The sequence below is a fragment of the Mycteria americana genome, chromosome 2 (assembly GCF_035582795.1).
Source record: "Mycteria americana isolate JAX WOST 10 ecotype Jacksonville Zoo and Gardens chromosome 2, USCA_MyAme_1.0, whole genome shotgun sequence".
In the NCBI taxonomy this organism is placed as follows: Eukaryota; Metazoa; Chordata; class Aves; order Ciconiiformes; family Ciconiidae; genus Mycteria; species Mycteria americana.
The window spans coordinates 159,106,441-159,134,176 of NC_134366.1; the positions used below are offsets into that span (position 1 = coordinate 159,106,441).

Consider the following 27,736-nt stretch of genomic DNA (forward strand, 5'->3'; position numbering starts at 1 on the left):
ATTTAGACTAGCAACACGATTGCTAGCAGCAGGTAAACATTAGGGAGGGAAAAGCTTAGGATCATGTTGGCATAAGAACAAATAGACTAGCCATGATTAACTTTGGGCTGAAAATGAGAAGGAAGGGTTTTAACTGACAAAGCAGTGAGGCTATGAAACATCCTTCCACCAAACGCAGTCAAGGCAAAAAAAACCCCTACCTATTTTAGGATGAAGGTGGGTCACTTTATAAAAGGGATTACATACGGTGGTTGATGTTCAAAGAGCTACCCACTGCTCACAATTCCCACAGAACTTCAGGACAACATACACGAATCCACTTTTTCATGGTATGCAGGGCCTTACCACTACTCCTTAAAAATGTAGGCAAGGGCACTGTTTCCTCAAAAGCAGATGGGGAAAAGGCTATTCTTTGTCTCCATCCTTTTTAAAAAATATATTTATTTTCATAGTGACCTTCTGCAATTCCCTTAAAGCCAATAGTCTTAAAAAGACAATATCTTCCACCTCCAAAGAAAATACGAGCTATGTAATGTTTCTTAGTTGGGCAGAAGGAACTAACTGTAACATTACCAGTATCAAAGCTTTTGTCAAAAAGAAGCCCCTTCCATCCTTACTATCTGTTTTATAGTCATTTATATGTGTGACTGTGCCATACCCCAAACAGGCATTGTACAGTTCTTTTTGTATTTTAAAGGCAGTTCAGTCATTAGAAAGGCAATTTTTGAGCCCTCTCCATAGGCTGACAAAAGACATACCCAGGGTTGCCCACACTGCTTTGCCAGGACAACCGGAGCTACATTTAATGGGGGGGGAGGTAAAGTTACTTTCAGTAAATTGTACACAAAGCCCGAGTGGGACAGAGGTCTGCAGATAGGATGGACCTAGAGAGCGTTCAGGCAGTTTGAGACTACACCTTGCTAGTCATCAAAAAAAGATGGAAAGATTGCTGGTTTGGGGGGTTTTTTGGTAAGACAAAACCCTTGTTAAAATTCTGAATGTTGCCGTTTTCAACTGAATTTAATCTATGTGGATGAAAAGAAATAGGTAAAAGGTGATGCCTGCTGCTCTCTCTGCTGAAGAAAAAGGAAGCTTTTTCTCTGATTCAAGGGGGTCAGAATGCTACCCATCTCCCTGCTCGTTCGTGGAGCCACCCCGTCTCCCCGGCTTGTTGCAACCCCCCTGTTTTCACATAATTCACAATGCAAAAACAAAGATGGCAACAGATGGCTAAGCGGAGAAGCCTTATGTGGTCAAACTGACCAACGCAACCCTTACAATTCCTAAAAAGCTTCTTATGGGGTTCCTTTGGGCCTGACCAACCTTCACACATTATTTTGGTTTAGCTGTGTAAACACCAGGCCATTTGCTCTAAGTTTCTTCTTTTTCCATGATAGCACGATATACCACTACTGGTTTTTCTTCTTTCTGCTGCACTGAAATGCATTTCAACATGTATTTATGGTACATACTGTTTGCTATAACCAGGGCTCTTCGATAATCCAGCATTTGGCAGGCCTTTCCGGCATCTCATTTCTGCCTGACATAGCACACGAAGCTTTTTTTTCCCCGGTAATAAATTGGAGTTTTTGCTTCTGCTTGTGAAAAACGTGGAGATTCAAGATTTCCCCCACTAAGTAGGTACAGTGCGGAGGAGAGGGCAACCCTGACAGAGTTCAAAGTAAAGCCTGGTGACATTCCTCGGTGGGAGCAGAGCTGTCACCAAGTCAAGCGGAGGGCGCCGCAGGCAGACCCAGCAGCCGGGATCTGCGGGCGCAGTTTCACGATGGGCTTAAGCCACGCGGGGCCTGAAGGAGCCCTGCCCCTCCTTCACCCGCCGCCTGCGTGCCCAGGCCCTGCCCTGCGCCTGCACCCACGCTCTGGCCCAAACCGCCCTGCTCGCACCCCGGGGCTGGCAGGAGGCCGGACTGTCCCTTTCAGTGGCGGCGCAGGCTGGGATCAGCAAAGCTCACTTCTGCCCTGGAGAGCGTTCCCCGGCGTATTTCCAGCCCAGGTCCCGTCTCCTTTGCAAATTCAGCCAACGCTGGAACTGTACTAGCGCTAGTCCCAGGCAAACCGGGAAAGGGCCACACACCTGAAAAACCTCCAGCAGAGTCCAGATCAAACCATTACCTGCTCCTCACCCCAGAAGCACTACTAGGCAGTTCACCATGCTGAAGGTCCGCGGCCAGAGGCCGTACGGCTCGTCTGCCCCACCGCGAGAAGGCTGCGTGCAGTCCAGGCGCAGCCGCCCACCCGTGCAACCGGGCTCCTGCACGTCCGCACTCCTCCGTGCCAGTGGACGGGGAAAGCAAAACCATCCGAAACGGTGTGGGTGAATGAAAATAAGCCATAGCATAAAGAAGGGAGTGGTTAAAAAGACTTTTTAAAAAAAAGGGGGGGGGGGGGGGGATTTTTCAGGAGAAAACAATCTCTATCTGCCAGGAAATGGAAGTGCTGTCTTCAGGAAAGTAAAATCATTATTGCAAGCAAACTGATTCATTAAATAACACGCAGGGGAGGATTATAATGCCTTCCTTGTCATTAAAATGCTTTGAAACTATACTTCTGTAAGATATGCTAATGATATTCAGCTTTTGTATTACACAGCAGAAGCTACACTCTGGGTGGAATTTGGTACGCCGTGTTACACGGGAGTTCAGGCTAGAAAAGCAGTTACTAGTTCACATTGACTGAATGCACACAAAATACATATAAAATGCACACAGAAACTGTCCATACCACACAGAAACCACATGTAAAGGTGATGAACTGGTCCACACCAAGCGATCCATTCCCCTTCCACCTGGGAACCTCCTTCTACGAGTGGGAATCCTATCTTTGGCATGCTTTTCTCTAAAAATAAAAGCCCACTTGCATGCTGAAAGTCTAATCAACTATTTTTTTCCCCATGTCCATATCTGAATGCTAATAATAAAGAACAACACTATTAGAAATTAACTATAAGTTTATGTTTACCTTTTTACCAGGTAGTTCAAGGAGTTTTAGTTCAGTGAAATTAAGTTCTGGCATATTTTGACCAATTTATGTAAGTCCTTATTAAAAATAGCAAAATGCAGGCTGCAAAACCCAGGGGAATTGGCACAATCAAATTTCCATGTGATTTATCAGCTTCACTGTCACAGTAACTAACTCAGTGCATTTTTTTGCTTGCTTCTCTCTGTAAGCTGTCAGGAGAAGTCACTCTATCAAACAGAAATGTAACACTATTTTTATTGCATATCTCTTTTGCCCTGGGTTACATCAGTAAGTCATCTCCCTCTGTCAACATGACAAGACTCTTTTTGGTGTTGACCTTAAAAGGACACAGCTGTGACAACTTTGGGTTTTTTTTCTTTTAATAGTTCTCAGCTTGGTAGTCAGGGGTCTTCATCTGGCACTGTTTTACCCCGTGGGTAGACTGAGCACAAAGCTTTGGTCATTCAGCCCGACAGTATCTTCCAGCCTTTATTGCAAGAGGCACACAAGAAGTCAGAGGTGGATTTTATTCTGGCAAAAACCATGATTAATTACGAGAGGTCTTCTAGATTTGGTCTTATTTTCTTAATGTTCTGTAATTAATGAATATGAACATACATCCGTATTTCCACAGCCTTTGCTCAAGATATTAAGAGATCCAGGCTGGACTCAATCCTCCCCGGCATTTTCACTCATGTTACATAAACAATTTTGTCTGACCTTCTGCAGGTCCCAGAATTTGAAGATCAGGATCAAAAATCCGCTCAGAATTTCAGAATGAGGAAGGAAGGCGATATTATCGACTTAATATAATACCCCAACTAGGGGATATTTGGAAAATACAAAAACATTTACGTAATCTGAAAAAAAGCACTTAGCGTTTCTTCTGCACACCATCCAATACACGCAACACAATACTGATTTAATGAAATAATACAGTTTTCTGCCAAATCCTCAAAAAGCAAAGAGGAACAGGTACACAGCATATTTCAAATTCATTGCCCTATTTGCACTCATGGTTATTTACACAGATATAGACTTTAATCACAGCAACTTATACATCACCAGTTTTAATGATGGCAGGCCAAAACTTCAACATACACATACAATGAGGTTAAAAGAAATTATTTTAACTTAAATGGCAGGCCAAAACTTCAACATACACATACAATGAGGTTAAAAGAAATTATTTATGTTTTTGCTGTATTTCTGAAAAGTGACAATGCGGGAAATAATTATTAAAACATGTCAGCTGTAACTAAATCTAGTTTTTTTATCAAAGGAAGGAGTCTTCCTTTGGATAGTAACTTGTATACATCGTATCTATATGCACTTAATTAAGCAGTTACACAGCTCAACATAATCTTTTGTGGTTACACATGTTTTTATGTTGATACGTATTACAGATTTCATTCCATATTTTGTATTTACTAGATAGTAAGTTTTTTTATGGTTTATGAAAGCTGAAATTAAATTAAAAATCATTAAAAAGGTCTTTCAAGTATTGCTCGTCAGTTCAATGATGCCCGAGGTATACAAGAAAGAAAAAAAAAGACATTTACAAAACCTGTTTTGCATTTAAAACTAATTTAAGCAAAGAATTACACATGTGATTTGTTCACTGTACAATTGTTCATCCAATTGTTTTGGTTTATCACATTCTAGAAGTAACAGATTTCATCATCTCATGCTCTATTTTCATCCATAGAATGGAAAAGGAAAATAACCTTTCTTTTGCCCCCCCCCCTTTTTTTTCCCAGTCCCTGGTAACCTTAGTTTTGAAAATGAGAGTCACTGAGCAGAATGTAAAATGGAGAAAATAGTGTCACTGCACCAGCAGAGGAAGCCTCTGGCAAAAGCCAGTTTAATCACTTCCACAAACTGGTTCCAGGTGTTTAGCTAGCCATTTCCACCAGGACTGTGGTGTGACTTGACTTAAAACTTTGGCAGCGAATAGGTAAATAAACATAATCAAACAGTACATCAAGCTGTGTAGACTTAGACTTTAACACAGATCAAAATCTGAAAGTCTTATTTTTAAATGGTAAATATTTAAGTATTTTTTTTTAAATATGGGTTTTTCTATTTTTAAAAAGGATTTTTTTTCTTAAGCATTAATTATTATGTACCTTTGTTATTCATATTAGATTAGTTAGGAGTCCAGTGACTGTTTTAATATATACTGCAGTAGTTTCATATAACATCTTTAGGGATAGAAAATATGCTTTAATATGCTATACATTAAAAATCAAACCACATACATGATGCTACCAGTTTCGCTATGCTCCTGCAAGTATCTGCAACATCAGACTATTATGCATGATGATCACAGAAGAGACAAACCTAACTGGCAGAAGTCTCAATGGGCTTAAACCAGAACAAAAAAGTGTACTTAATTTATGAGCTTAAAGTCTGTCTGCAGTTTGGCACATACAGCACATCACACCATGTAATTTTATAAAAATCAAATAACTTTGCAAATCGCTTCAAATATTTCCTTTCTCATTGGTTTTAATCATGTTTGAAAGAAGAGGAAAAAAAATTACAGGGTGAAATGAAGGCAAAATGTGATGATCTAGGACCGTAATTCTCCTGAACGAACATTCCTAAATTTTTGATCATGGACCACTGTCAAACTTCAAACGTAACAGGGAACCACTATGCAGCCTTCACATCAAACTTTTAATTAAAACCCCTAAATGGATGATATGATACTGCAGATCAGTATCACACCATGATTATATGTGTCTGCAGACCACAATTTGGAAACAAATATATTAAAGGATTAATTTTCCAAAGGGAATGCTAGTCTCTGGGCTTCTTGGAATACTCATTCTATATATTGTGATACTACACAGTATCTTAGCATGCAAATATCTTAAGACTTCCATTCTGTGAGTTTTTAACAGTACAAGCGAAAAATGCCAGTTCAAGGCAGGATTTTTTCATGAAGTGTCATGAGACAATTCCAAGATGATTGTATGAAAAAAAAATATTCTTTTATCCTGACATCTCCCTTTCAATCTAGATTGTTGGGTTTGGTTTTTTTCTGAGCAAACTGACCAGACTCACATCCTCTTTACAATAAAGTACCCATAAAGCGAGGTCAACAAAGTGCTTCCCAAAGGTGTCCTAGAAAGGACCAGCCTATGAACAGGAAAAGCTCTACTTGCTTCAGGCCAGGCTTATCACTGCAGAATGTGGAATAGAATTTGGAGGTTTATATATACACACACACGTTATTTTTAATATATATATTTACAATATAAACCAAAATTATGTTTCACATATATGTGCACCTATACATGAAGGCGTTCAGAAGGAAAGGCAAAGGGAAAAAAAAAAAAAAAAAAAGGCTGTATTCATTCTAAGAGCTTTATCTAAGTTTGTTTAGGAAGAAAAAGAGAGGGAGAGGATTCCTGACGCTGGAGCGGGACAGCCGTGACTGCCGGTTTCTGCCCCGCACTGGAGGGACGGAGCGGGGGGCAGAGCCGTTAATCACCGCGGGCTGGGAACCGGGCAGAGAGAGGGAGCAACTGCTTTCCGCAACACTTCCTGCGATAAGGCAGCCAGCGCTGGCACGGGGACACGGACACACAGACACACACACCGACACACAGACACACACACGAGGCAGCTACGCGGCGTAAAGCCTCATGCGACAGCAAACGTGACCCGCAGCCCCGACACACAGACAGACAGACAGACAGACACACTGAGTCCTTTCAGCTCCGGCCAAACGTGCTGCCGGGGTGTGCCGAGGCCCGGGCGGGAAGGGGAACCCCCGGCTCCCCCCCTCCGCAGCCCGGCGGCGGGCAGGGCCGGCGGGAGCGCGCCCGGGGCCGCGCTGTGCCCGCGCCCGGCGCCTCTCGCTGATGCTCATGCACGACACGGACCCAGAGCTTAAAAGGCTCAAAGGAAGCCGCCCTGGTACAGCGGCACAGCTGGGCTTGTGCTTCTCTCTCTCTTTTTCTTTCTTAAGGGCGATCCCAGCAAAACTTCCTTCGCTCAAAGTCAACGCGGTATAAGCCACTACGAAGTCTTGAAAGACTTGCAAAGAAGTGTAAATAAGGTAGGGGAGACAGAAGCACAGGCATTAACGCCAACACGTCCCCATATCATCCGATAACTTCCCCTTACATGCACAGTACAATAAGAGTTTGCTGATCACAGCTTTTCCACTGTACCAGAGCCAAGTGCAGGCAATTACTTACACTTATGTAGGCTTTTATAAGAGATAACAGTTATCTCTATTGAAAAGGCACAAGCTGGGGATTTTTTCCCTCTTCTTTTTTCTTTTATTTGTCTTTCATTACTAAACTGGTTAAGAAACAAAAAAGGGTTTCTGTGCAGGGCACTGATTCACCCAACCCTCTGCAGAGCCCCACAAGGAGGAGAGCAGGCAGCCTCCCCGCACCGCCGCAGAGGGGTTCATCCAGGCCTGGAAAGGCACCGGCGCGAGCCACCTTCTAAAAATCAGAGGTGGGCACCGTACGCCGGTCACACTCGGGCGGCCCGGAGGTGCCGGGGCTGGGCAGGAGCGGCCGGGAGCGGGAGCGGGAGCGGGGGCGCTCGGCGCCGCGGCCCGACGGGGCGGCCGGGGCAGAGCCGCGCCGTGCGGCCTCGCAGCTGCGCCGAGGCAGCGCACCAGCCCTGGGGCAACGGCATGTCCCGTCATGAGGCGCTCCAGCCAGATCCAAACCACTTGGATCCAGGTAAAACAAGCCATCTTGGGCCCTGTTGCCTCCACTAGCCACCTCCTCGTAGCCAAGATAAAGGCAGGAGCAATCTACGTATTTTTAATGCAAATGAGATGCAGCCCTCAGGCGCGTAGCAAATTGCCAATGCATTGGGGATGCCCCTGCTCTTTTAGCTTTGTTTCCACATGTGCTGGAAGTTGATGAGTGCTGGTTGTGTTTTTCTTCCCACCACCGAAGGACACAGCACAGATACAGGAATAGGAAAAGCGATGTTTCAGTAGCGCTTATAGACCAGATGGCCGCTGCCAGCACCTTCAGTTACCTCCAGTACATCTACCCGTGCCAGTGCACTGGTATTTCTTCTAAAATTGATGTTGGATAATTGCAACTCAGAGCCAGCATCTCTGAGCAAAAGGAGTATCTACTGCATTTATGGAGTCACCACCTCTGCATTCGCTTTTTAACCAAAACTATCTGACCCTTACACATTTGAGGGAAAGGATTTCTGCATAGAAGGTCTATCTGTGTTTATAACCCAGGGACAGAAGCGTTGCATGACAGCAAATGAAAGAGGGCTTCCATTGCCTTAGTATGAACTCACACGTGTGTTTAAAGCAGATATTAAAAACATGATTCACCATAATGAAGACATCCCAAACAACTATTTAAAGTAATTCAAAATACAACATTTGGGGGTGGGGAGGTGACCATACAGTGCACCTACCCCTCCCCACCCCCCAAAAAAACACAAACTCCAATAATTATTAGTAGTAGCAATCATAAAGGTACATATTTATGCTTTATCCAAAAGTACAGCAGCGTTCTTAACAAGATTAGGTCTCGCTTTCAGTTTCACTCATCACTGAACTAGTCAGCTTTGAGGACTGCATTAAGGAGGTGTGGAGTGTTACTCAAGAGTTACAGAAAGTACATCAGCATGTTAAAGAAAGACGGAAATAAACAGTATCTTAATCTATATAGGGAAATGATGGCTAAAACAGAAGATACCAGTCTAACGCACTGCTCAACAAATCTTCTCCTCTCCAAATGCACGACATACATAGTAACAGGAGCTCTGGATACTTACTAAACTTATGCAGAGGAATAAATGGGTATCTGTTGCGTGACTTACAAAGCCAGAGGAAAAAGAACAAGCAAATTTTTCATGGAAGCCTCAGATCATATAGGCTGCGTTTGCCTCATTCACATCCTCCTCCTTTCACTGCACTTCAATGGGAAGAAGACAGCCTTAGCAATATTCATCTTAGAAATCCACAACATTGCAGAGACCACACTGCAGCAACAGATGAATCTGCTTCACATGCATTGACGTACCTCCTCAACGTCTGAAAGAAATTCCAGCTCCAGTCAACCCACAAGAGACATGTTGCCTGACTGTACCTTGATGGTATTGTTTATGAAGAAGACGATTTACACACTCGTAATGATTTAAGCAGCTACTTTGCATACATTACAGAGAGAACCTGAAACATGTGACCTGCTTCACAGGGCAGGATTATACCTCTGTTCTTGTTGTGTCATGTGCAACCACACTATTTAGTAGTTAAAGCCCAAGCGAGCACTCTGGTATTCCACTGCCCTTGCCATGCATGCAGCGCGAGAGTTTCGGCATGCCTCTGAAACCAAAGCTTAGCCTCCCGACTTCTAAAGATAGACAGTTAAATAAATGATATAATTGTCAAAGGGGCTCAGTCAAACCTAGCACATGGCTCTGCCCACTCAGGATTATGACGTTTGCTGGCAGACTTTTTAGGACAGGAAATCTTTCACGGTGTTAATAAATTTGTAACAATGATCATATTCTTAAGGGCCACTCCAATACAAACTTTCATTAGCACTTACACTGCCTCTTGCAAAGCACTGAGAATGTCTGCGTGATCACCATCACTTAGGAATAAACAGCAAGAACTTTAAATCCTTTTTTCTGACTTTTAAAAAAAAAAGTCAAAAGCTTTTCAGAAAAATGGAAACTAACATCTGAAGAATGGCTGGGCTCATAGCCTGTCAGTGTTCCTTCATAATTTTGAGTTGTTTTTATTGATCCGTACACTTCTTATGCACAACTTCATTACTGGTTTGATAATTACAAGATAATTAAATACAAGACAGAGCATGTATCATGCTGGGGAATCATTTAGTGAGTGAACTGTTGTGCTGAAAAGTGGAATTCTTTCTGTCACTCACGGCGCGGTGATACATCAGTAACAAACACAACAGGAGCTATTTTGGGGATGATCCAATGGCCTACCGGAGCCACGGAGGGCAGCAGCAAAACATAAGGTTCGGAATTAAATGGAGGCCCCGCCACACGGGCCTTCATACTTCGCGAACACACAAAACAAGAGCACGTTCACATGCAGGTTTACCTCAACTTCAGAGCAAGTACAGCACTTGCCATACAATATGTAAGAAAAAAGTCAATGTCCGAAAAATTTCCATTTAAGAAAAGAGAGGGAAACTGGCGGGTGGAGGGGGAGGTATCTTAGCAGCACCAGGAGTGAAGGCACCAAAGCTCTGTTCACAGCTTTGCCAGTGGCTCACTCTAACACTGCAGTTATTCAGATTCCCTGTGCCTTGGCTCACCCGTCAGTACAATGGGTATAATACTTCATCCTGTCCTTAAGAGGCAATTACTCCTTGCAAAATACTCTGGGAACCTTGATTAAAATGCACTGCAGCTTTGTGATAAGTATTCCCTCTGAAAGAGCGCGCGAGCTGGGTTTTGACAGTAGGAAGTACTACCTGACGGCTGGAAAAGAAAAATAATCATTCTGAATGAGAAGTATGTGCTTGACCTATGCACACCTGTAGGTGGATCCCTCCTGGAATACTTTCTTTTTTCTTTTTTCAGTTACTATGTGTATATTGCAAAAAGAGAGGAGCAGTGAGAATGGATAATTAAAAAGCTTTTGAAAAGCCCTGGTATTTTCACCAGAGGATCACAGTGGGCCATCTTCAAGAACTCTGATGCAGAACTATATGCAATTAAAAAAAAATAATTATTTGTAATGCTCCTCAAACCCTGTTTTCATTAAGGAGGGGAGAAAAAAAAAAGACAGATCACTTTAAATATGAATGCTTTATGAATAAAGAAATCTTTTTTAAATTGATGAGCATTCATTTTCCCATACAGTCGCACAAAGTCTGAGTAGTTCACGTAAAACATAATTATCAACGTTTTAAACCACATTTTCCCCTCAAAAATAAATAAATAAATAAGCACGCCAAAATCTTTTTTGTTCATTAAGAGCCAGATCCAGCAGAAAACATCTGCAGACTTCTAGACCAAGCAAGCCCTGGAAGGCCATGGGTACTGGCTGCACCTCGTGCCAACCCCAAAAATTTGGCTGGTTCAGAAAGATTTAAACAAAACAAAAAAAGCCCTGCAGCTTTACATGTCTGGGAATTGTGGAACTGCGTTAGGTTTATGAATAAAGAATAGGGGTGAGAAAAAAAAATCCTCCTTTTAGAAAGGAGATCCCTGTCTCTCCTGTCCTCCGCCATTCCAGGTGCTAGACAGGGGCTCCCCTCCCTCTCCAGGGACACCACGGAGCCAGGTCAGCAGCTGCAGCCCAAAACGCGGGGTCCCCCGCACCCCCTGCTGCAGAGGGTGTGGGGGGCCCCAAATCCGGCACTCGCCCCCCCTTTGCACACCCAACGGGCACCCGAGCGTCCAGCTCCCAGCCACGCTCCTGGACGCCCGCTGGCTGCCACCGGCAAACCCCAAGGAGCGTCCCTGGGGTGGGAGCCAGCCCGCGTTGTCCAAAGGGCAGTGCAGGGCCACCGCGGAGGGGCAGGCTCCGCTCGGGGCGAAGAGCCAAGGTGGCCCGGCTACGCGCTGGGCTCCCCTGAGCCTCCCTAGCCCCACGGAAGGATCGGGCCCTACAAGCAGCCCTGGCTTCCTACCACGGGCTTGAACAGGCTCCAAGGCGCAGCGCCGGGAAAGAGCCTCGGCTACTGCGGGCACCCAGCAGCTCGTATTTAGATTTTGGGCTACCCTGAATGGGTGTATGCAAACACAACGGGGGAACTGGCAGCGTCGGCGTGGCTGCCTGCTGAAATAAAGGAAAAGTTTAGGAAGTAAGTTTAGGACGAGGGCCTTGTTACTGCAGCCGATGAAATTTAAAGAACCTGCTGCCTTCGTAGTTGCCACATTTTTAGACTTTTGATAGAAATAATGGCTTTTTCCAACTAGCCTTTCTCTACATCCCCCGCTGGAAAAGCCAAGAAACCTCCCGTGGATTTAAATCGTATCTTGTCTTCTGCCCCACTCAGAGGACCAGCCTATATTTCACATCGGCACCCAGCTCATCTGGTGCGACTAGCCCTGCGCAGGGAAAAGGACCGGGCGGGTATTAAAAGACCGAGTAACAGTACACCCATGTGTTCTGCATAAAGGCAATCCCAAAATTTTGGTTTCGCAGCCTTCATTTTATAGACACCTCCTCGAGAGGAACAGCAGCTGCAGTATGCTGCCTTGGTTAGCGAGATGTGATACACGCAGAGATATGTACTTAGGAGAGCACAGAGGCACTCTGTGCGGTGACCATATAACTGCAGCCACTTTGCAGGTCTGCGTTTACAATACTATTTATATAGTGCTGAAAGTGGACTACATGAATATACAGTGTGCATGATTCACTGTCATTAGTCCTGCCTTCAATAATGTGGACCCTAAGATAAATAATATCGCTAGAGCCTCTCCCATACAATACACAGACTTGTTAGTTTAGTGATATACACAAAATTTCCAACTGCAATTAGAGATTTTTTTAAATTATAAAAAGTTCTTGAAGTGAAACCTTTATTTATGAGTTGAAATGAGCCAGCTGCATAAAAAAAAGCGCAAACTGAGAAGCCAAGAGACTTGTATTTAAAATGCAGAATAAGTTGGATATCTTAAATAAATAACATTAATCTGGACACGCACAAAATAAGTCATGTATTTTAACAATGCTAGATACAAATAATCATCCTATTTATCATTACAGCTTTGTATACCTGTTGGATTACTGCTTTCAAAGCCTTAAGAAATGTACCAGTGTCTTTGAATTAAAATGCACTTTCTTTATGTTAAATCTGTGAAGGTGCTCTTGTGGGAAACACTGCATTCCACATTAATTTTTTATTAAAAAAAAGCTTACGCAGCCTCAGAAAAAACAATCAAGTGGCAAAAATCCCAACTTTGTCCATTCATCCTTTGATTCTGCCTTTGCCATAATAAAATTCTATGAAAATTGTTGTCAGAAATAAAGTTAATCTTCGCAAGGACTTTTTCATCTTTCTTTAAAACCAGGAAGTAACTATCCTGCAATTTTATCAACCCTGACGCACAGCACACTATAAAGATGAGATCCTTGTCATTTTTTGCCCACGTCTAACATTTAAGGAGGAAAAAAAAAATTAAAAATAAAATAAATACATTCCCTTGAAACTCTAAATTCTGGCTAAGAAACATCTCAGTGAGACACCATCTCAGTAAGACCAAGAGAACGTCTCACAAATCGAAACAGCAGCAAGTAGTAACATCTGCAAACTCAGAATTAAGGAGCCAACGTTTTCTATACAATTTTAAAAAGTGTTTTAAAATGCCTCTGCCCATTCTATAGTCTGGGCACTGAAAGCCATAAATAACTGGATCAGTAAGTAAATTCACCATCTACTAGAAGAATGGTTCCTGAGATAACTCAAGAAAGAAAAAGCTGAAGAGGTGCTGCTAGTAGTTAATGGGATAACCCAACTCTGAAGTCAGAAAGAGTAAAATATCTCCCTTTCATTAAGGGGGGGGAGCTTTAAAAGGTACACAATTAGTTAGCTTTGCAGTGATTAATTCAACAACTGGAAAGCCAAAAACAACTTTAGGCACTTAACCATGAAACTGTCAGTTCTCTTTGCTTGAAGATAAAGCATCCAAAAAGTAAACATTAACTTCTGTGTTTTTCCTACGTGCGTATTCCATCATGAGAAGATGATAACCAAAGAATTACCAGCGAAGCTCGGCAGAGGCTTTTTACACCTTATTCACCCTAACACAGAGGTGAGATATGCCCAGATTCCATTCCTTTTCCTCACTGCCAGCTCTAAGAAGACAGTTCATACTGTTCCCTAAAACTTGACAGAAGGGACTGAAAATCTGATTGCAAATCTCTTCCCCAGGAAGCAAAGGGCTCATCACAGGAAGGGAGCTTTGAGGATGAGGGGACCCCTACCCTAACCCCATCCTCTCCATATCAAGGCAAAAGCAGGCAGCAGCTCTTGCTCAGACCAAGTCTCCCAAGGAAGCAAATAGAAGCTCTGCCCAAGTAAGGAATGCAAAAGCGTGTACTTTATCATCTCTTTTAAATAAACTCCAAAATTGAATAACTATCGAACAAACTGAAAAAGGGCAGGAAGCTGAAGAACAGATTAAAAGAACAAATTAACGTATCTCTCTGACCTGCAAATATTTAATTCAAGCACATTCTTCTTTCAAACAAGATGCCTATGAGCGTTTTGATGGCTGCTCATAATCAAATGTGTCACTCGCAAAATTATAGCGTTTGGGGAGGGTACCAGGCAACAGAAAATGGCTTTTGCTCGAAGTATGTCACAAGCACATCTTTTAGTCACCTCAGAATTGCACACGACTTTGCTTCATTCCTGCGTACTGGCTGCGTGCGGCTTGCTTCACAGAAACACAACTGCAGTAATCTGCTTGACAGTAAACAGCAATCAGTGAATACTATTTACTGAGCAGATACGTGCCCCTGCTATTCCCTCAGCTTACCTATCCCCCATCTCTCCCTTCCACTCGCAACCCCCTCGCTCAGGGAAATTTTAGGGGGGGGAATAAATAAATACAGGTAGTGAAATAGTAAAGTCCCGTAGCTGGCAAGGTTTTCCTCTCTGAATGGACAAATTCTTAACTCCATGCAGCTCCAGACACTGAAGGATTAGATCCCAACCAGGGAAAACACAGGAAAATGGTAATAAATATCGCATGGTAATCCACGGGAACTTTGGTCCCAATGTGATTTTTCTATAGTATCCTACAATAAATGGCATTACAACGTCCATAACCTCAGCTCATGTATCAGAGCGCTCTCTCCGCTCTCCTTCTTGCCCTTCCTTCTTTCATGTAGCGCATTTTCTAAGAAAACGTACTTTTTCTGCAAAAGTAAAGTCAGTGCAGTCCCATTCCTGACTGAAAGCAGCACAGGAGCTCGGTGAAAACTACCACGGACCACATCGTGCTGCACGGAGCTACAGCTGAGGAGTGCGAGGTTTATGGCAGCATTACGCTGGTAAGGTCTCCTCTGAAATTCCTTCTGACAAGACAAAGGAAGTCACAGTTTGCTGGAGAGAAAAAAATAAATAAATTGTATTCATATGCAGCAAGAGCACTTCATGTCATAGTGGATTTTACGATATCCTAGCTCTCTTTCTATTCAGGCATGTGTCTTTTGGGCAATAAATTCTGAAAACCCAGGAAGGTAAAGCTTGCTTAACCATGAGTCTCCTTTCACCCAGTAAAATAAATTCCACAGCTGTTTTTTCTCTCTCTTGTGACTATTTTTTAAGCTCCTTCCCATTGACAACTAGCCACTGTCACACTCCACTATTGAAACAAAAATCTTTAAAAATGCCAGCATTTCAGATTCTTAATTTTGTCCCATTCAGGTAAAATGTTTTGCACCAGAAAGTTCAGCAGAGCTGCCAGGTCATCTTTGTTAGTAAAGATTTTCATATGCACAAATAAAATGACTGAAGAAATGACTGAAGAAAAAAAAAGCTAGACAAACCCATTTTAAATGTTCCTTAGATAATGCAGGACCACAGCAAATCTCTAAGGAAAGTTAAGCTGAGACTGCCATGAACACCAAATAAATTTGCACCACTGGGATATTTAAGGTCCAATAAATCTTACTTTCCAATGGCTTTAAAACTCCAGAAAACAGTTTTTCAGCTCTAGACTCCGTATGTTGTAACAAAATTGTCTACCTAAAAGCTATTGACTCAGACCTGCCATCTGTGAGAAATATTTTCAGAACATACTCATGTTTGCTGAACTACCAAATTATGAAAACCTTCATTAAGAAGAAAACAAACCACAAACACACATATATACATACATAAAAACCAACCGAACAACTTGCTCTCTTTTTCTGTTTGCATGATAATGCTCAAGAAAGTTGGTTAAAAATGCCCCTATTTCCATTTCAAATTCTTATTAATTTATTTGAACTACCTCATATTGCCGTCAACAACATGAAACCAGCAACTAATTGCAAAAAAGTAAAACGCAAAGCAATAAAATCCATCACAGTTCAGACATGATAGGCTGAGCAAAGGCAGAAGAGCCAAGGGTTAACATCAACCTCAGCAACCACACCATTGTGTGATTTATCTGACATTGTTAAAAATACTAACAATTGCTGGGAAAAAAAATCAGATGGTATAGAAGAGCATTTTATTTACTATGCTGCAACTTTTTGCAGTTTGGTTCTATCACAAGCACATTCTGTGGATGATGAAAGTCACTGCTTCCCTTGGCCTGTCAAAAATATCCTGATGCCCATGGCATGGCATACAGCTTTATGAGGGCATCACAGCCCGCTTACACGGATATACGTGTAATACTGGAGTTTCAGTCACTCCACTGCTATTTCTACGAGCCTTTCAGGGAGTCGGTGGTGAGGACCAAGAAGAAAGCGTGGCCGTGGAGCCAGTGAGCAGCAGCAGGGCTCAGAAGCAGGTGCACTACCGAAACCTGCTTTTTATTTTCATTCCCCTTTGGGAAGCGAACAGATTTCAAACCAAAAGAATCGCTTTTAAAGGTGACAGACCAAACCGTGGTCCGACTGAAGGGCAGCTTCACGCAGTGAAATACCGCTTGACCATCCTGAGCGGGGCAGCAAAAATGCAAGATGGAGCCTTACAAACTGTTGTTACTGTGTCCTCAGCCCAGGGAAACTGCTTTACTGTAGCAAACTGTAAGGAAGTGTAACATGGATCCCCAAAACCACAGTTCCCTCTCAGTAAGCTGCAACGTAATTCGGAATTTTCCCGATGAGGATCAGATCTTACTCTAGATGAAGTTAGCAGAAGTTTTGTCCCTTGCAAGTACAGGGGGAGACCAGGGCCATCATCAGAGGGGTTTAATCAGTCTTCAGTTGTATCTACGTTTCCCCCAGCTTGCCAGGCAAAGCAGGTTAGATTCACTTCCATATAAACCATTCACCTAAAAATCAAGCTAGCCCAAACATAAAAAAAAAAAAAATCAAGTTATGCTAAACTTTGTTTTCTCGCTAGCAAACTTCATGTCGTAAACAACTGAAGGGCAGTGATGCAAAATGGATTCTTGCCTAGATTTGTAAACTTTTCCAGGAGTTGCAATATCCTGCATTTGATGACATCATGAAACTAACCACAAGTAAAAGTTGGTTTTCAATTTGTTCTACTTTTCCCTCATTAGTGTCTGTGTCAGAAATAGAATAAGAACCCTCATTAAGTCACATTAAATTCTTTAAACTCATTAAGGGCTCAGAGAAAGAACAATACAAACACTGGTGTTTTTGTAAAAAAATTATGCAACACAGATGGACTTCCATTTCCATGTATTTTTAGAATGTATGTATGTGCATAGAGCAGCCAAAGAGAGACCCGACAGGCGTGAGGGAGAAACGGAGAGGCCGAGCAAGAGAGACAACAAGGCAGAGCATACCTTACATATGACAGAATGATACCTAGATAAAAGTGGATTATGCATGATCACTTCTGACCTGATATAGACAAAGCACTTAATGCTTTGTATCCTGAACGGTGGCAGAGCTGGAGTCAGAGCCATACCCCACATTTCTTTTCAATTAACGATCCCTCAGGACTTCTTCCAGGGAGAAGACAACCTTGAGGGTCACGCAGCCCGCAGCAATCAAGTGGCAATCTAACTTCTTGTTCATGGACTGCTTGGATTGCTGCTGCTGTAGCCTAGCATACTATCTGGCTGTAGCTGAAGATACACCTACTATTCAGGCTTATGGACTTACACATAAGATACAGGTGTGTGCAGAATTTCAATGGTCTTGGAGAGTACCTCTGGGTGTGCAAAGGGTGGGTATTTGTTGGAAGATTTATTGTAGCTGAATGACTCAGATATTTGTTGTTGATAACTTCCGATCTTACCCCCCCATAAGACTGGAAATATGAGCTCAGTGCCACAAAATTGTTTACATTCCTACAGTATGCTCAAACAACTATCACAGAATTAATTTAATCCTTTTTTTTTTTTTTGGTGATAGATGTAACACGCAAATAGGAGTTTCGTTCTCAAGAGAACTCCAGATCTGAAGAACGTGGAAGGAGACTAATGGCATAAATTTCAGATGTCTGTAGCAGGCCACAGAAAGAAAACAGTATATACAGTAGATGGGCGACCTGAGCTACTGTTTCTTTCCTTCCTACCACTGTGACAGCCAAAATGAGATGTGGGATTTTTACTGACAGCCCCCTGACCTGAGCATCCAGAGCCGGGTGCCAGGGCGGCGCGGGCAGGCAGCCTCTGCTCGGGAGCTCTCCTCTCCCATTTCTCTAGCAGAGTCAGATACTGTTTACCTGCAAGGCACATGGTAAGGCTAATCTATTTTCACAAGCTTTTGCCTCAGGTATTTGGGGCAAGGTTTACTTTATTAATTGTGTGTGTGCGTGCATGTCCATATCTATGCGTGCAGGAGGAGAAAGCTCGGCAACGACCGGCATGTATTGCATTTTTGGTTTATACTCTGTAACTGCAGCTGGAGAACATCTGATGAGTGTATTTAATATACCTAAAATGAGAATGCTAAATAGAAAAGCAAACTATGCTCAGATTAGGAAGCTGAAATTGGAGGTACCTTTCTTTCATTAACTGAATTCATGAAGCAACGTTTCATCTGCATAGTAAGTTTTGGATGATGTTCCACATAACTCGCAGCATTGGCTTGAAGAGCGGCATGTTAGAAAGTTAAAAAGAATCATACTTTGGAAACACTGAAAACCTTCTACCCCCAAAGAAAACTGTTTTATCCTAACTCATTTAACTTCCATTAAACATTAAACCACATCTGCACATAGGAATTTTAGGCGATACTTAACTTCAGTATCTACTTCAAACTTTTTTTAGATCAGTTGAGAATTTCTTTTTTTAAATAATCCCAGTAAAGTCACTGGGATATCCAAAAGCAGTCTGCAAGGTATCTGTCTAGGCAGAGTACGCTTTTTTTTTTAATTAACTACCAGCAAAAATTCCCCCCTGCTTTTTTTGTGCACCACCAGGCTGTATGTTTAATTTTTTAAGTTTCAGTATGTATTTTAGACTTGCAGACTTTGCAAAGTAGGTCAGGAATACCCAAAGGATACACATTTGAAGGCTACAGATAGCAGAACACACCATTTACGCTTTGTATATACACATTCATACACATTCTGTATAATATAGATAGAGTCAATGATTTAAACACATTACATCTATACTGTGTTTCAAGAACATTCAGATATTTACACTGTTAGATCACCACTCATTTTAGACCTACACTAGTGCCAGCTGCCAAAAAAAAAGTACGCAAATCAAAATATGTTACCTTTGTTCAAACAATACTGCTGTTCATTATCTAATAGAAACTGTCATGGTTAATCTTCCAGGAACCCAGAACTGGTACATTCTTGGACCAGAGGTGGCTTGAAATGGTTTGAGGCAAAACTGAAGCATATTGTTTAAGTAAATCTTGCTGAGAAACACAAGCGCATTGATGATTTTTAACATCATCTTTTACGGACTTTTTTTTTTTCAAATATATTAGTAAACTAAAAATGCTGGCATATTTTCAAAATGCAGAAAGATGAACACGAGTGCTTCTTCTCTAACATTTTTACAATATCAAATTATATATTCCCTCCTGCATTGTCAGCCTCACTAAATGTAATGGGGGATCTGAAAAGGATGCTTGAGAACAGATACCACGATAAAGTAAAATGTACCTATAAACATTACATGTTGACTTTGAGAATACCCCAAAACTGAATTTTTCCTTGGGAGTTCTCAGTGTTATCCAAGTATCCCAAGGGCTGTTGCGGGCACTAAGCTACAGGCTGCGAGGTTCATTTTCCATTAGAGATGAAAAAATCGCCAAAAGTAGCATTAAAAAATATGTCTACAGCATGACATAGAGAAATATAGAGAAATGGCAGAAATGCCTTAAATTCTTCAGAGTTGGAACTTTTTAAATTCATATTTTAATTTGAGAAAACGCTGAATAAAAATAAGTACACTTCACTTATTGAGGAAAATCTGTTTTACAGCATTACGACTCCAGGACTTCTTCAGATTCTTAAGACTACAAAGGAAGTATTTTACAATTTCATCTTTAACAACACAGATTATACAATATTCATCAAGCAGACACAATCTTACTTACAGACAGACACAGACACACACAACTCTGCAGAGGCCAATCCTGCAGCCTTTACTGAATTTAAAAGTCCCCCTGACGTCAATGAGTATTTTTCAAGAATGAGAATTGCAGGATCAGGCCCAAAAAGTGCTTATGAAGATGAGATGTTACTTCAACAGATTGAATGTTAGATTAAATATAAAGATTGAGGCAAGACAAGTCTGGGGTTTAAACCCTAGGGAGGATTGACATTTAAAGTGTTGCCACTGAATTATAGCTCTCCACATTGGGTGGGGTAACCTCCTACTGGGTGGAGTGTCTCCCCTAAAGGAAGGGAAAACTGGCACAAGCCAACTTGGTCTTTGAACGATTTCCCTACTTGCCAACTTATGAAGTCGTCCTGACGTCAACTTCGTCAAGAAAGTCTATTGCCCAACTCCGTCTTTTACGGTAGAAAGTTTGCTTGTGTTCAAAACCCCAGCAGACGTAGAATAGAAATTAAGGAAATAAGCCAGAAAACTCTAAACAAAATAAAGAAATTAGGAAAGCAAAGAAAAGACAGTAGACTGGATTTTCTTAAGCATAGTTAATTTTTAAAAAATCCTTTTTGGGGGTTTTCTTGTTTCTAATACCAGCTTAATACAAATAGATACAGATCGCTAGAGACTATTACTAAACATATTTTAAAATCTGGTTTACCTCTAAAATATGGGGTGGAGAGCTCACAGAAAGTGGCCGCTCTGCGAGATAGAATCTCTCCTGTCTTCTGCAGTGGGCAGTGAGTATCTTCCCAATCAGCGTCACTAACAGGTGTAAAACGCTCTCATACTAGGAAAATAACATTCACTGAACTGCCACCAAAGGTACGTTTAACATATTATTCCTCTCTGAATCAAAATAAATTGTTTCTCCAAAAGAAGGCTTCGGGTGCTGGGCGAGAGAGAAGGGGTGGGGGGTCAAACCAAAAAGAGAAAGGAGGATAAAGCATCTCAAAATGCCCATGGGGAAAAAAAAATAAAAATCAGAAAACAGTTTAAGTTACCGTAACCTGAAATGCACCAGCCATCACAAAGAGCAATTGGAGAAATCCAGCAGAGCTCAGCAGGAAAGATTTTTAATAACAGATTGAAAAACAAGAATAAAAATAACTGCATCAACAGGGCCTTTCTTCCTCAGGCCACAAGCCCGTTTTTACTTGAATTTTAAAAAAATGGCAGTTTGGCCACTAAAACCAATCCAGAACATTATTAAAAGTTAAAAGCTACCAATTACTTCTGTCTGTTCTTTTAAAGCAAAGTTTGGCATTACGTCAGTTGATTTAAAGAAAACAAGAAAGAGAGAGAGAAAGAAGGAGAGAAAGTTTCCTGCTTGTATAAATTAAACCACCAGGGAAGGTGTCTAGCCACTTGTAAAGCATTTATTACAGGTTTTTAAAGGGCTAGTAACATTTTAAAAATTAAATATTTTAAAATAAATGTAAAGGAAAAAAAAAAGTCAATCTGAGCCTGGAAAGAAAGCAGACTTACGAGAAATTAGGCATGCGTGAACTGCAGCTAAGAAAGTAAAAATGACTATTAGGACTAAACCTTGTGATTCAAAATAGTTCTATTTTCAAGGCAGAAATAATCCTGTTATAGCTGCTGTACTCGCATGCATCCCCTACGAGCATGGAAAAGTTCCACCGAACTTTAAGGGATGGAACCAGCTGGGTTCTGTAGGAACATCCTACGGAAGTGCCACTCGTGGCAGCTATGCAATTTAATGAAGAATATTCTCTCTATAGCTTTTCTAAATCCACGTACAGAGATCCGCAGCAGGAGTAAGATTCTGTAGTTAATGCAGCAGGACCGTAATAAAAAAAAAAATCACTGATAGAAAGATTAGCAATTTCTCTTAAATCTTAGATGTATTTTCCACTGGTGCTGTTATTATTAAATTTTAAAGAACCACTTTAAAGGTACAAGAAAATAAGAAACCGATAGCACAGAACATGAATAAAACATAGACAGCTATTAAACAAAGTTTCTTACACGCAGCCATGCCAGTTCACCTAAATCACAGTCTTCTAAACCCCGTGACGCCAAATCAGAGACTCCTCTGACTCCGGACGACACATCAAGTGGAATGGTGTTCAGTTGTGCAATGCTTTTGGGGTGTGACAAAATGTCCACTGGGGACTTAAATTGAGACCATGGTAGTTATTCTCCCATTGCTCTGTGTTTCATTTGAGCCTTGGTCTGCATGACAAGAAGTCAGAATAATATGCCACTGCTTCTCTCCCCCCGCGCTCCTCTGCCCCAGCAGCGTTTCTTATGTTCTGGGCATGTATACAACTGGCTAAGGAGCTGCGTTCTGGAAGGCCCTTTATTGATTAGGTGCAAAACAACATCAAGAAGTGAATAACGAGCATAATCTGAAAAATGTAGTTGCATGTCTTGCCCTTGTAAACATTTACTATTTAATGGTGTAATTGTACTTTAATCCTTCACATCATCTGATATAACTCATTATGTGTTTTTCCTTTAATTAGCAAACACACAATCCAAAAAAAGCAAAGCCCAGCAAGTTCGTACGTACCATAAAACTGAAGCGAAAACAGTCTTAAAGTAATCAAATAGTCTCTCTTTGGATGCAGGCTTATCTTTTTAAAGTCAAAAGAGAACTTCATTGGCACAGGGTAGGAAAAAGAACTCCATAATTCATGACAGTACCAAGGAAAAAAAAAAAGTTCTTCTTTTCCAGGAGGACTGGAAAGGGCACTTTTATTTATCTTCTGGACAGACAAAAATAGTAGAACCTAGACCAGATATGCTGTAATTAATGTATCCAAAGGTCAACAGGCAATGGTATTTATACAATAGATGGGTGCAGACTACGCTGGTTATAGTATTAATCACCAGTATTTGAAAATAGCATTGTTTTCTTACTAGGTAAGAACTTCAGAAAGTTTCAGAAACAAAAAAGAAACTTTTTCTTTTTTTCTCATACCTGCCTGCTATTCTTTTTAACCAATTGCTTTTTAACTCGTGAGGTGTAGTATTTGGGACAAAAATGCCCGAGCTTGCAGTCGCCCGGGACTGCCAAAAAGACCCAGACTACCTCACTAGTTGTGTTGAGGAAACTAAATTAAGCAAGGGCAAACACCAACTGGAAAGTTGTCAGTTTACTGAATGAATGGCTTCATTTTACACACCAGTTAGAATACCTTAATCAGAATATATTTCTGTTCAAGGCCAATACTTTTACTACCAGGTGGCAGTTTGTTTTAACTGAAACTGTATTAAAAATGTAATTTATTTCCACTTTACTTTCACCTAACAAAAAGGGTTGTCAGATTCCCAGCCTGTCATGTTCAAAAATATTTAACCATAAACTTTCTCACAATGTTATATTTGGTGTTACCCACAAACCTTTATTAAGGCGATACTGCCAGTGTGGCTGCAGTTAAGATCTGAGAATGTTTCTATTAAGATTATTACATTAAAATACTGTCAAGAGTTTGTAAGAGACATAAATATTCATACACATACGCCCCCCCCAAACTTAGAAGGAAAGTTCCACATAAAAAGGAAAATTTAAATACATACCCAAAGTTGCCTGTTTGTAATTAAAATTTTGGGTTTTTCCTAAACGTCTTCGCTAATTTTTTAACTCTTTCACACTGTAATGTAAAATAGTTTTGTTTCAAAGCAACTGCCTGATAAAGTGCTAAAAGAGGTAATTCGCATGAACAGAAAGTAATTAGTCATTGTTTGCACAATGCTTTGAAAATATAAAACCCTATGTGTCAACTAGCATTAAAATATAATATGATTGAAATACCGAGATTTAACAAGCAACCATTGTATCTCACAGACACTCGAGTCCACACACAGGAATTAGTACTACACTGTTATTAATGCACAATCACGATATGTGAATAATAATATTCTTCACACGTAGCCGGAGCACGCATGATAATAGCATGTACTATGAAAGTTTACTACGAACGCTAGACAACGTGATACAAAGATAATCCTGCTAGGGTTTCATAAAGTAATACTGAATGTACTCGATCACCGATAAAAACATAAGGCAACCCAGAAAGCTATCGTATAAATTATGCTAAAAAAGTATTAAAAATACAAGAGGATAACCTGGCTGCATCATAAGTGTTTGATGCCCAAAGAAGTCTCAGATCTCTGAAGCTGTCATTTACATTTTTTTTTCCTTTATTAACATTACTGTGAAATAAAGAAAAAAATAAAGCCATACTCTCACAGGCAAAGATTGCCCAGTGTTTAGAGTCTGTTTTAGAGGATCACAGGCAAAACATGTAAACTTAAAAGCTGATGCAACTTTGCCCTTTACTTACTTTGTTGTGACTGCGTATATGCAAAGTGTCAAACAGAGAAAAGTTATTTTATGTAACAAAAAAAAAGAGCAATAATCAGACAGAACAGGGTGGATAATGAACTGACTGCTCTTCTCATATCTAATCTCTCTTGGTCTTAAAAAGGTGAAGCAGACTTCTGTTGTCACAGACAGGCTAAGGGTTAACTTGTATATAGGCACTGATGCACTACTGAACTCCAGCGTTTCTGATTCTATGTGGCAAACCTCAAGCAGGTTCACATTTTTCAAGAGGAAAAAAGAAAAAGTCTTTTATTTTTTTTTCCCCCTCTACAGAGAAAGGTTCCACTTGTTTGGTTTGCCCACGTTATTAACAAACTTTCATTCAGTGGTTAAAAAAAGAAAAAAAAAGAAAATCTTTCAAAGTGTTGATATCATTTCCAGACAGTTTTGTCAGCATCACAATTTACAGGAAATAGTTGATGTTCTCAAACAAACCCTGTATTTACTCATAGACCCAGAGTACTTAAAAAAAAAAAAATTCCTCACTCTTTTGGAGGGCTTTTTTTAAATGTCACTCTGGTGGAATATCTGAGAGAGCTGTCTAACCTAACACACATATTGTGAACACGAGGCAAACACAAACTGCAGTTCAGAAGACTACTGTAACTTTTATTCTCATTTCGTCCACGTCAGGAACTGGCTCTTACCACTACTTTCCTTTGCTGCCCCTTGCATTTTTAACTCTGGCAGTCTTCTCTAAATGTTCAACTTTTCCTAAAACCAACAGGAAAGTAACATGATGCCACCAACATCCATAGGATTCAGTTGCGCAGTTGAAGAAGACTGCCTGAATGGCAAAGAAGTTGGTGGTTCCTTGAGAGACTTACTGAACTCGGTGAAACAAAACCTGAAGCCTATTAAATTATTGTTTGTTTCAATCAACATTCAAAACGCGCTGCGTGCTGTGTACGAGCAGTGAAGGCAGCACGGTCCGCATAACAGTTTACACTCTTTTCACTAGAGACTATTTTCCCCTCGGAGGGGATCTGTCGCCTTGGGTCCCCAAGTGTGCCGAGGTGCCCCTGGCTCCAGCCCTGCCAGGCAGGGTCCTCGCACTGGCGGAGGAAGCAGTGATGGAGGGCAGACGTCTCTCCACTTCATCACTTATCCCCACAGCTCAGCCAGCGCACTTGAGAAGTTTGCCATTTGCAGACAGAAAATACAACCGGTTGTGAAAAAAAGATAAAACACAGCAAAGGCTAGCGGGCCCCACTAGAAACCGCGTAGGAGTGCCGGGATGTCTGAGCGCCTTGATTTGCAGCAGGGAGGCAGATAAACAAAGCCCCCGAAATGTCAAGCCCCCTTGGGGAGCCGCTCGCGTCCCAGGGCAGCGCGGCGGCGGGCAGCACCCCGGGCCCGACCCTGCCCGGCCCCGGCCCCGGCCCCGCGGCCGCTCACCCTCGGCCCGGGCCACCCCGGCTGCCCCGGCCGCGGAGCGCCCGTCGCCGCGCAGCCCTCCGCGCAGCCCCTCATCCCCGGCCTCGCCTCCGTTCATTCCGCCCTTCCGACAAGCAAAGCCGCGGTAACTACAGCGGGGAGCAGCCCCCCGCCGGCAGCCCCCGGGCGGCGGGGACGGGGCGGGGGGGAGTGAGACGCTCCACGAAGTTGTGGCAGGCAGGGGAGAGCCGAGCGTGGGGACGCAGCGCTGAGAGCAGAGCTTCGCCTTTAAGAGGGAAAAGTTTTACGTCTCTCTGCGCTCTGATCTCAAAAAAACCGAACCAAAACAAAACAAAAAATCACCACCACCATGTCGCCTTTTCCCCCGGTGTGACCGGGAGGGACCCCGAGCCCCCCTCCCGGCGCAGCACAGCTCCACGCCCGGCCTCCCCCGGTGCGTCCCCGGGCAAGGAGGAGGACAAGGGGAAGAGGGGGGGAGGGAAAAAAAAAAAAAAAGTTTTTCCCAAACTTACTACTCTTCATGATGGTGTCTCTGTGCCCCGCTTGTCATGATCCCCATTAAAACTTCCAGCAGCGGCAGGAGCGGCAGGACTGTGCGACTGCAGCTCATCGGATGCAAACCCTCTTTGCTCGTCTTCTACTTCCACCCCCCGCGTCTCCCTTCCCCTCCCCCCGGAGCGCCCCGGTGCCGGGGAATCGGCGGCCGCGGAGATAAGGCGCGGAGAGGCGCGGAGGGGAGGGCAGAGCCGCACCAGCCCGCGGCCGCCGCCGCCGCTCCCCTCCCCGCCTCCGGGCCAGGGGGCTGCTCCCCCTGCCCGCCGCCGCCGCTGAACTTGACCCTCCCGACTCCAGCGGGGCTACCGCGGTTTTGAAGTCGCCAATTTCCAGCCATCACACATGGCTTTGACCCACCGGCGGGGGGAAGGGGGCGCGCGGGGGGGGGGGGGGGGGGGATGCACCAAAAAAAGCCTGTGAAATCCGAGCAGCCCCCCGCTCCCCGTGATTACGCCCACCCCCCGCTTTTGTTGGGTTGTTTTTTTTTTTTTGGGGGGGGGGGTGTATTTTTGGGGAGGGGGGTGCCGGCGCGCTGCCCCCCCCGGGGCACACGCCGCGCCGCCGCGGGCGCCGCGCCCCCGCCCCGCACGGCGCCCCCCCCCGCGCCCGCCGCCGCGCCGCCCCCTCCCGGCCCGCCGGCCGCGGCGCCCTCCCCGCCGCCGGGCCGCCCCCGCCCGCGCCCCCCCGCGCCTTACCTGTTGATTAACCGTCAGCAACAGCCCCGGCAGCCTGGAAGATGGTGGAGCCGCGGCGTGAGCCATGAACCGTCTCCTGCTGCCGGCGGAGTTGGCCGCGGATTATGTGGCGGTGGCCGGGGAGGGGGGGGGGGGGGGGGCGGGGGGCCGCGGCGCCGCTGCCTCCCCCCTCGGCCCCGCTCGGCGGGGAGGGGGCGACGGGCCCGCCGGCCGCCGGCGGGCGGTGCGGTGCGGGGGCGGGGGCGCGGCGGGGCGGGGGGCGCGGGCCGGGGCACGGCGAGGCGGCGGCCTGGGAGCGCGGGGCGGCCGGCGCGTTATCAGGACTGTTATCGCTTGTCAGGACCTCCGTCTCCCCGCATTACGTCAGTTTCAAGACACCAACACTATTAATATCAAAGGAGCCTTCGCGGAGGAAAGCGCCACCCCAGACGGAGCGCCCTTAAAGAGACAGTGCAGGCGGCCCCGCCGCGCGGCCCGCGCCGCCCCCCGCCTCCGCCCGCCGCGACGCGACGCGGCCTCCGCTGCCGGGCCACGGCCACGGGCGCGCGCGGCCCGAGCCCGGGCGAGGCGGGCGGGCGGGCGGAGGCCG

General features: G+C 43.6%; 1 protein-coding gene across 5 annotated transcripts in view; it reads right to left on the bottom strand.

The window, feature by feature from the left end:
- TRPS1 (transcriptional repressor GATA binding 1) overlaps nt 1-27,493 on the bottom strand; it is a 218,411-nt gene extending 190,918 nt beyond the window's left edge. For 2 of the 5 annotated variants that reach the window (XM_075495162.1, XM_075495160.1), the window contains exon 1: nt 26,410-26,556. Coding sequence is in view for 1 of the 5 variants with exons in the window: in XM_075495163.1 (XP_075351278.1) it covers nt 26,410-26,419 (10 nt within the window). In the remaining 4 variants the exon portion in view is untranslated. Of the gene's footprint in view, nt 1-26,409; nt 26,557-27,147 lie in introns of those variants that run through there. The other 3 variants (XM_075495161.1, XM_075495164.1, XM_075495163.1) reach the window with 3 other exon arrangements.
- Nucleotides 27,494-27,736: the final 243 nt, after the last annotated feature.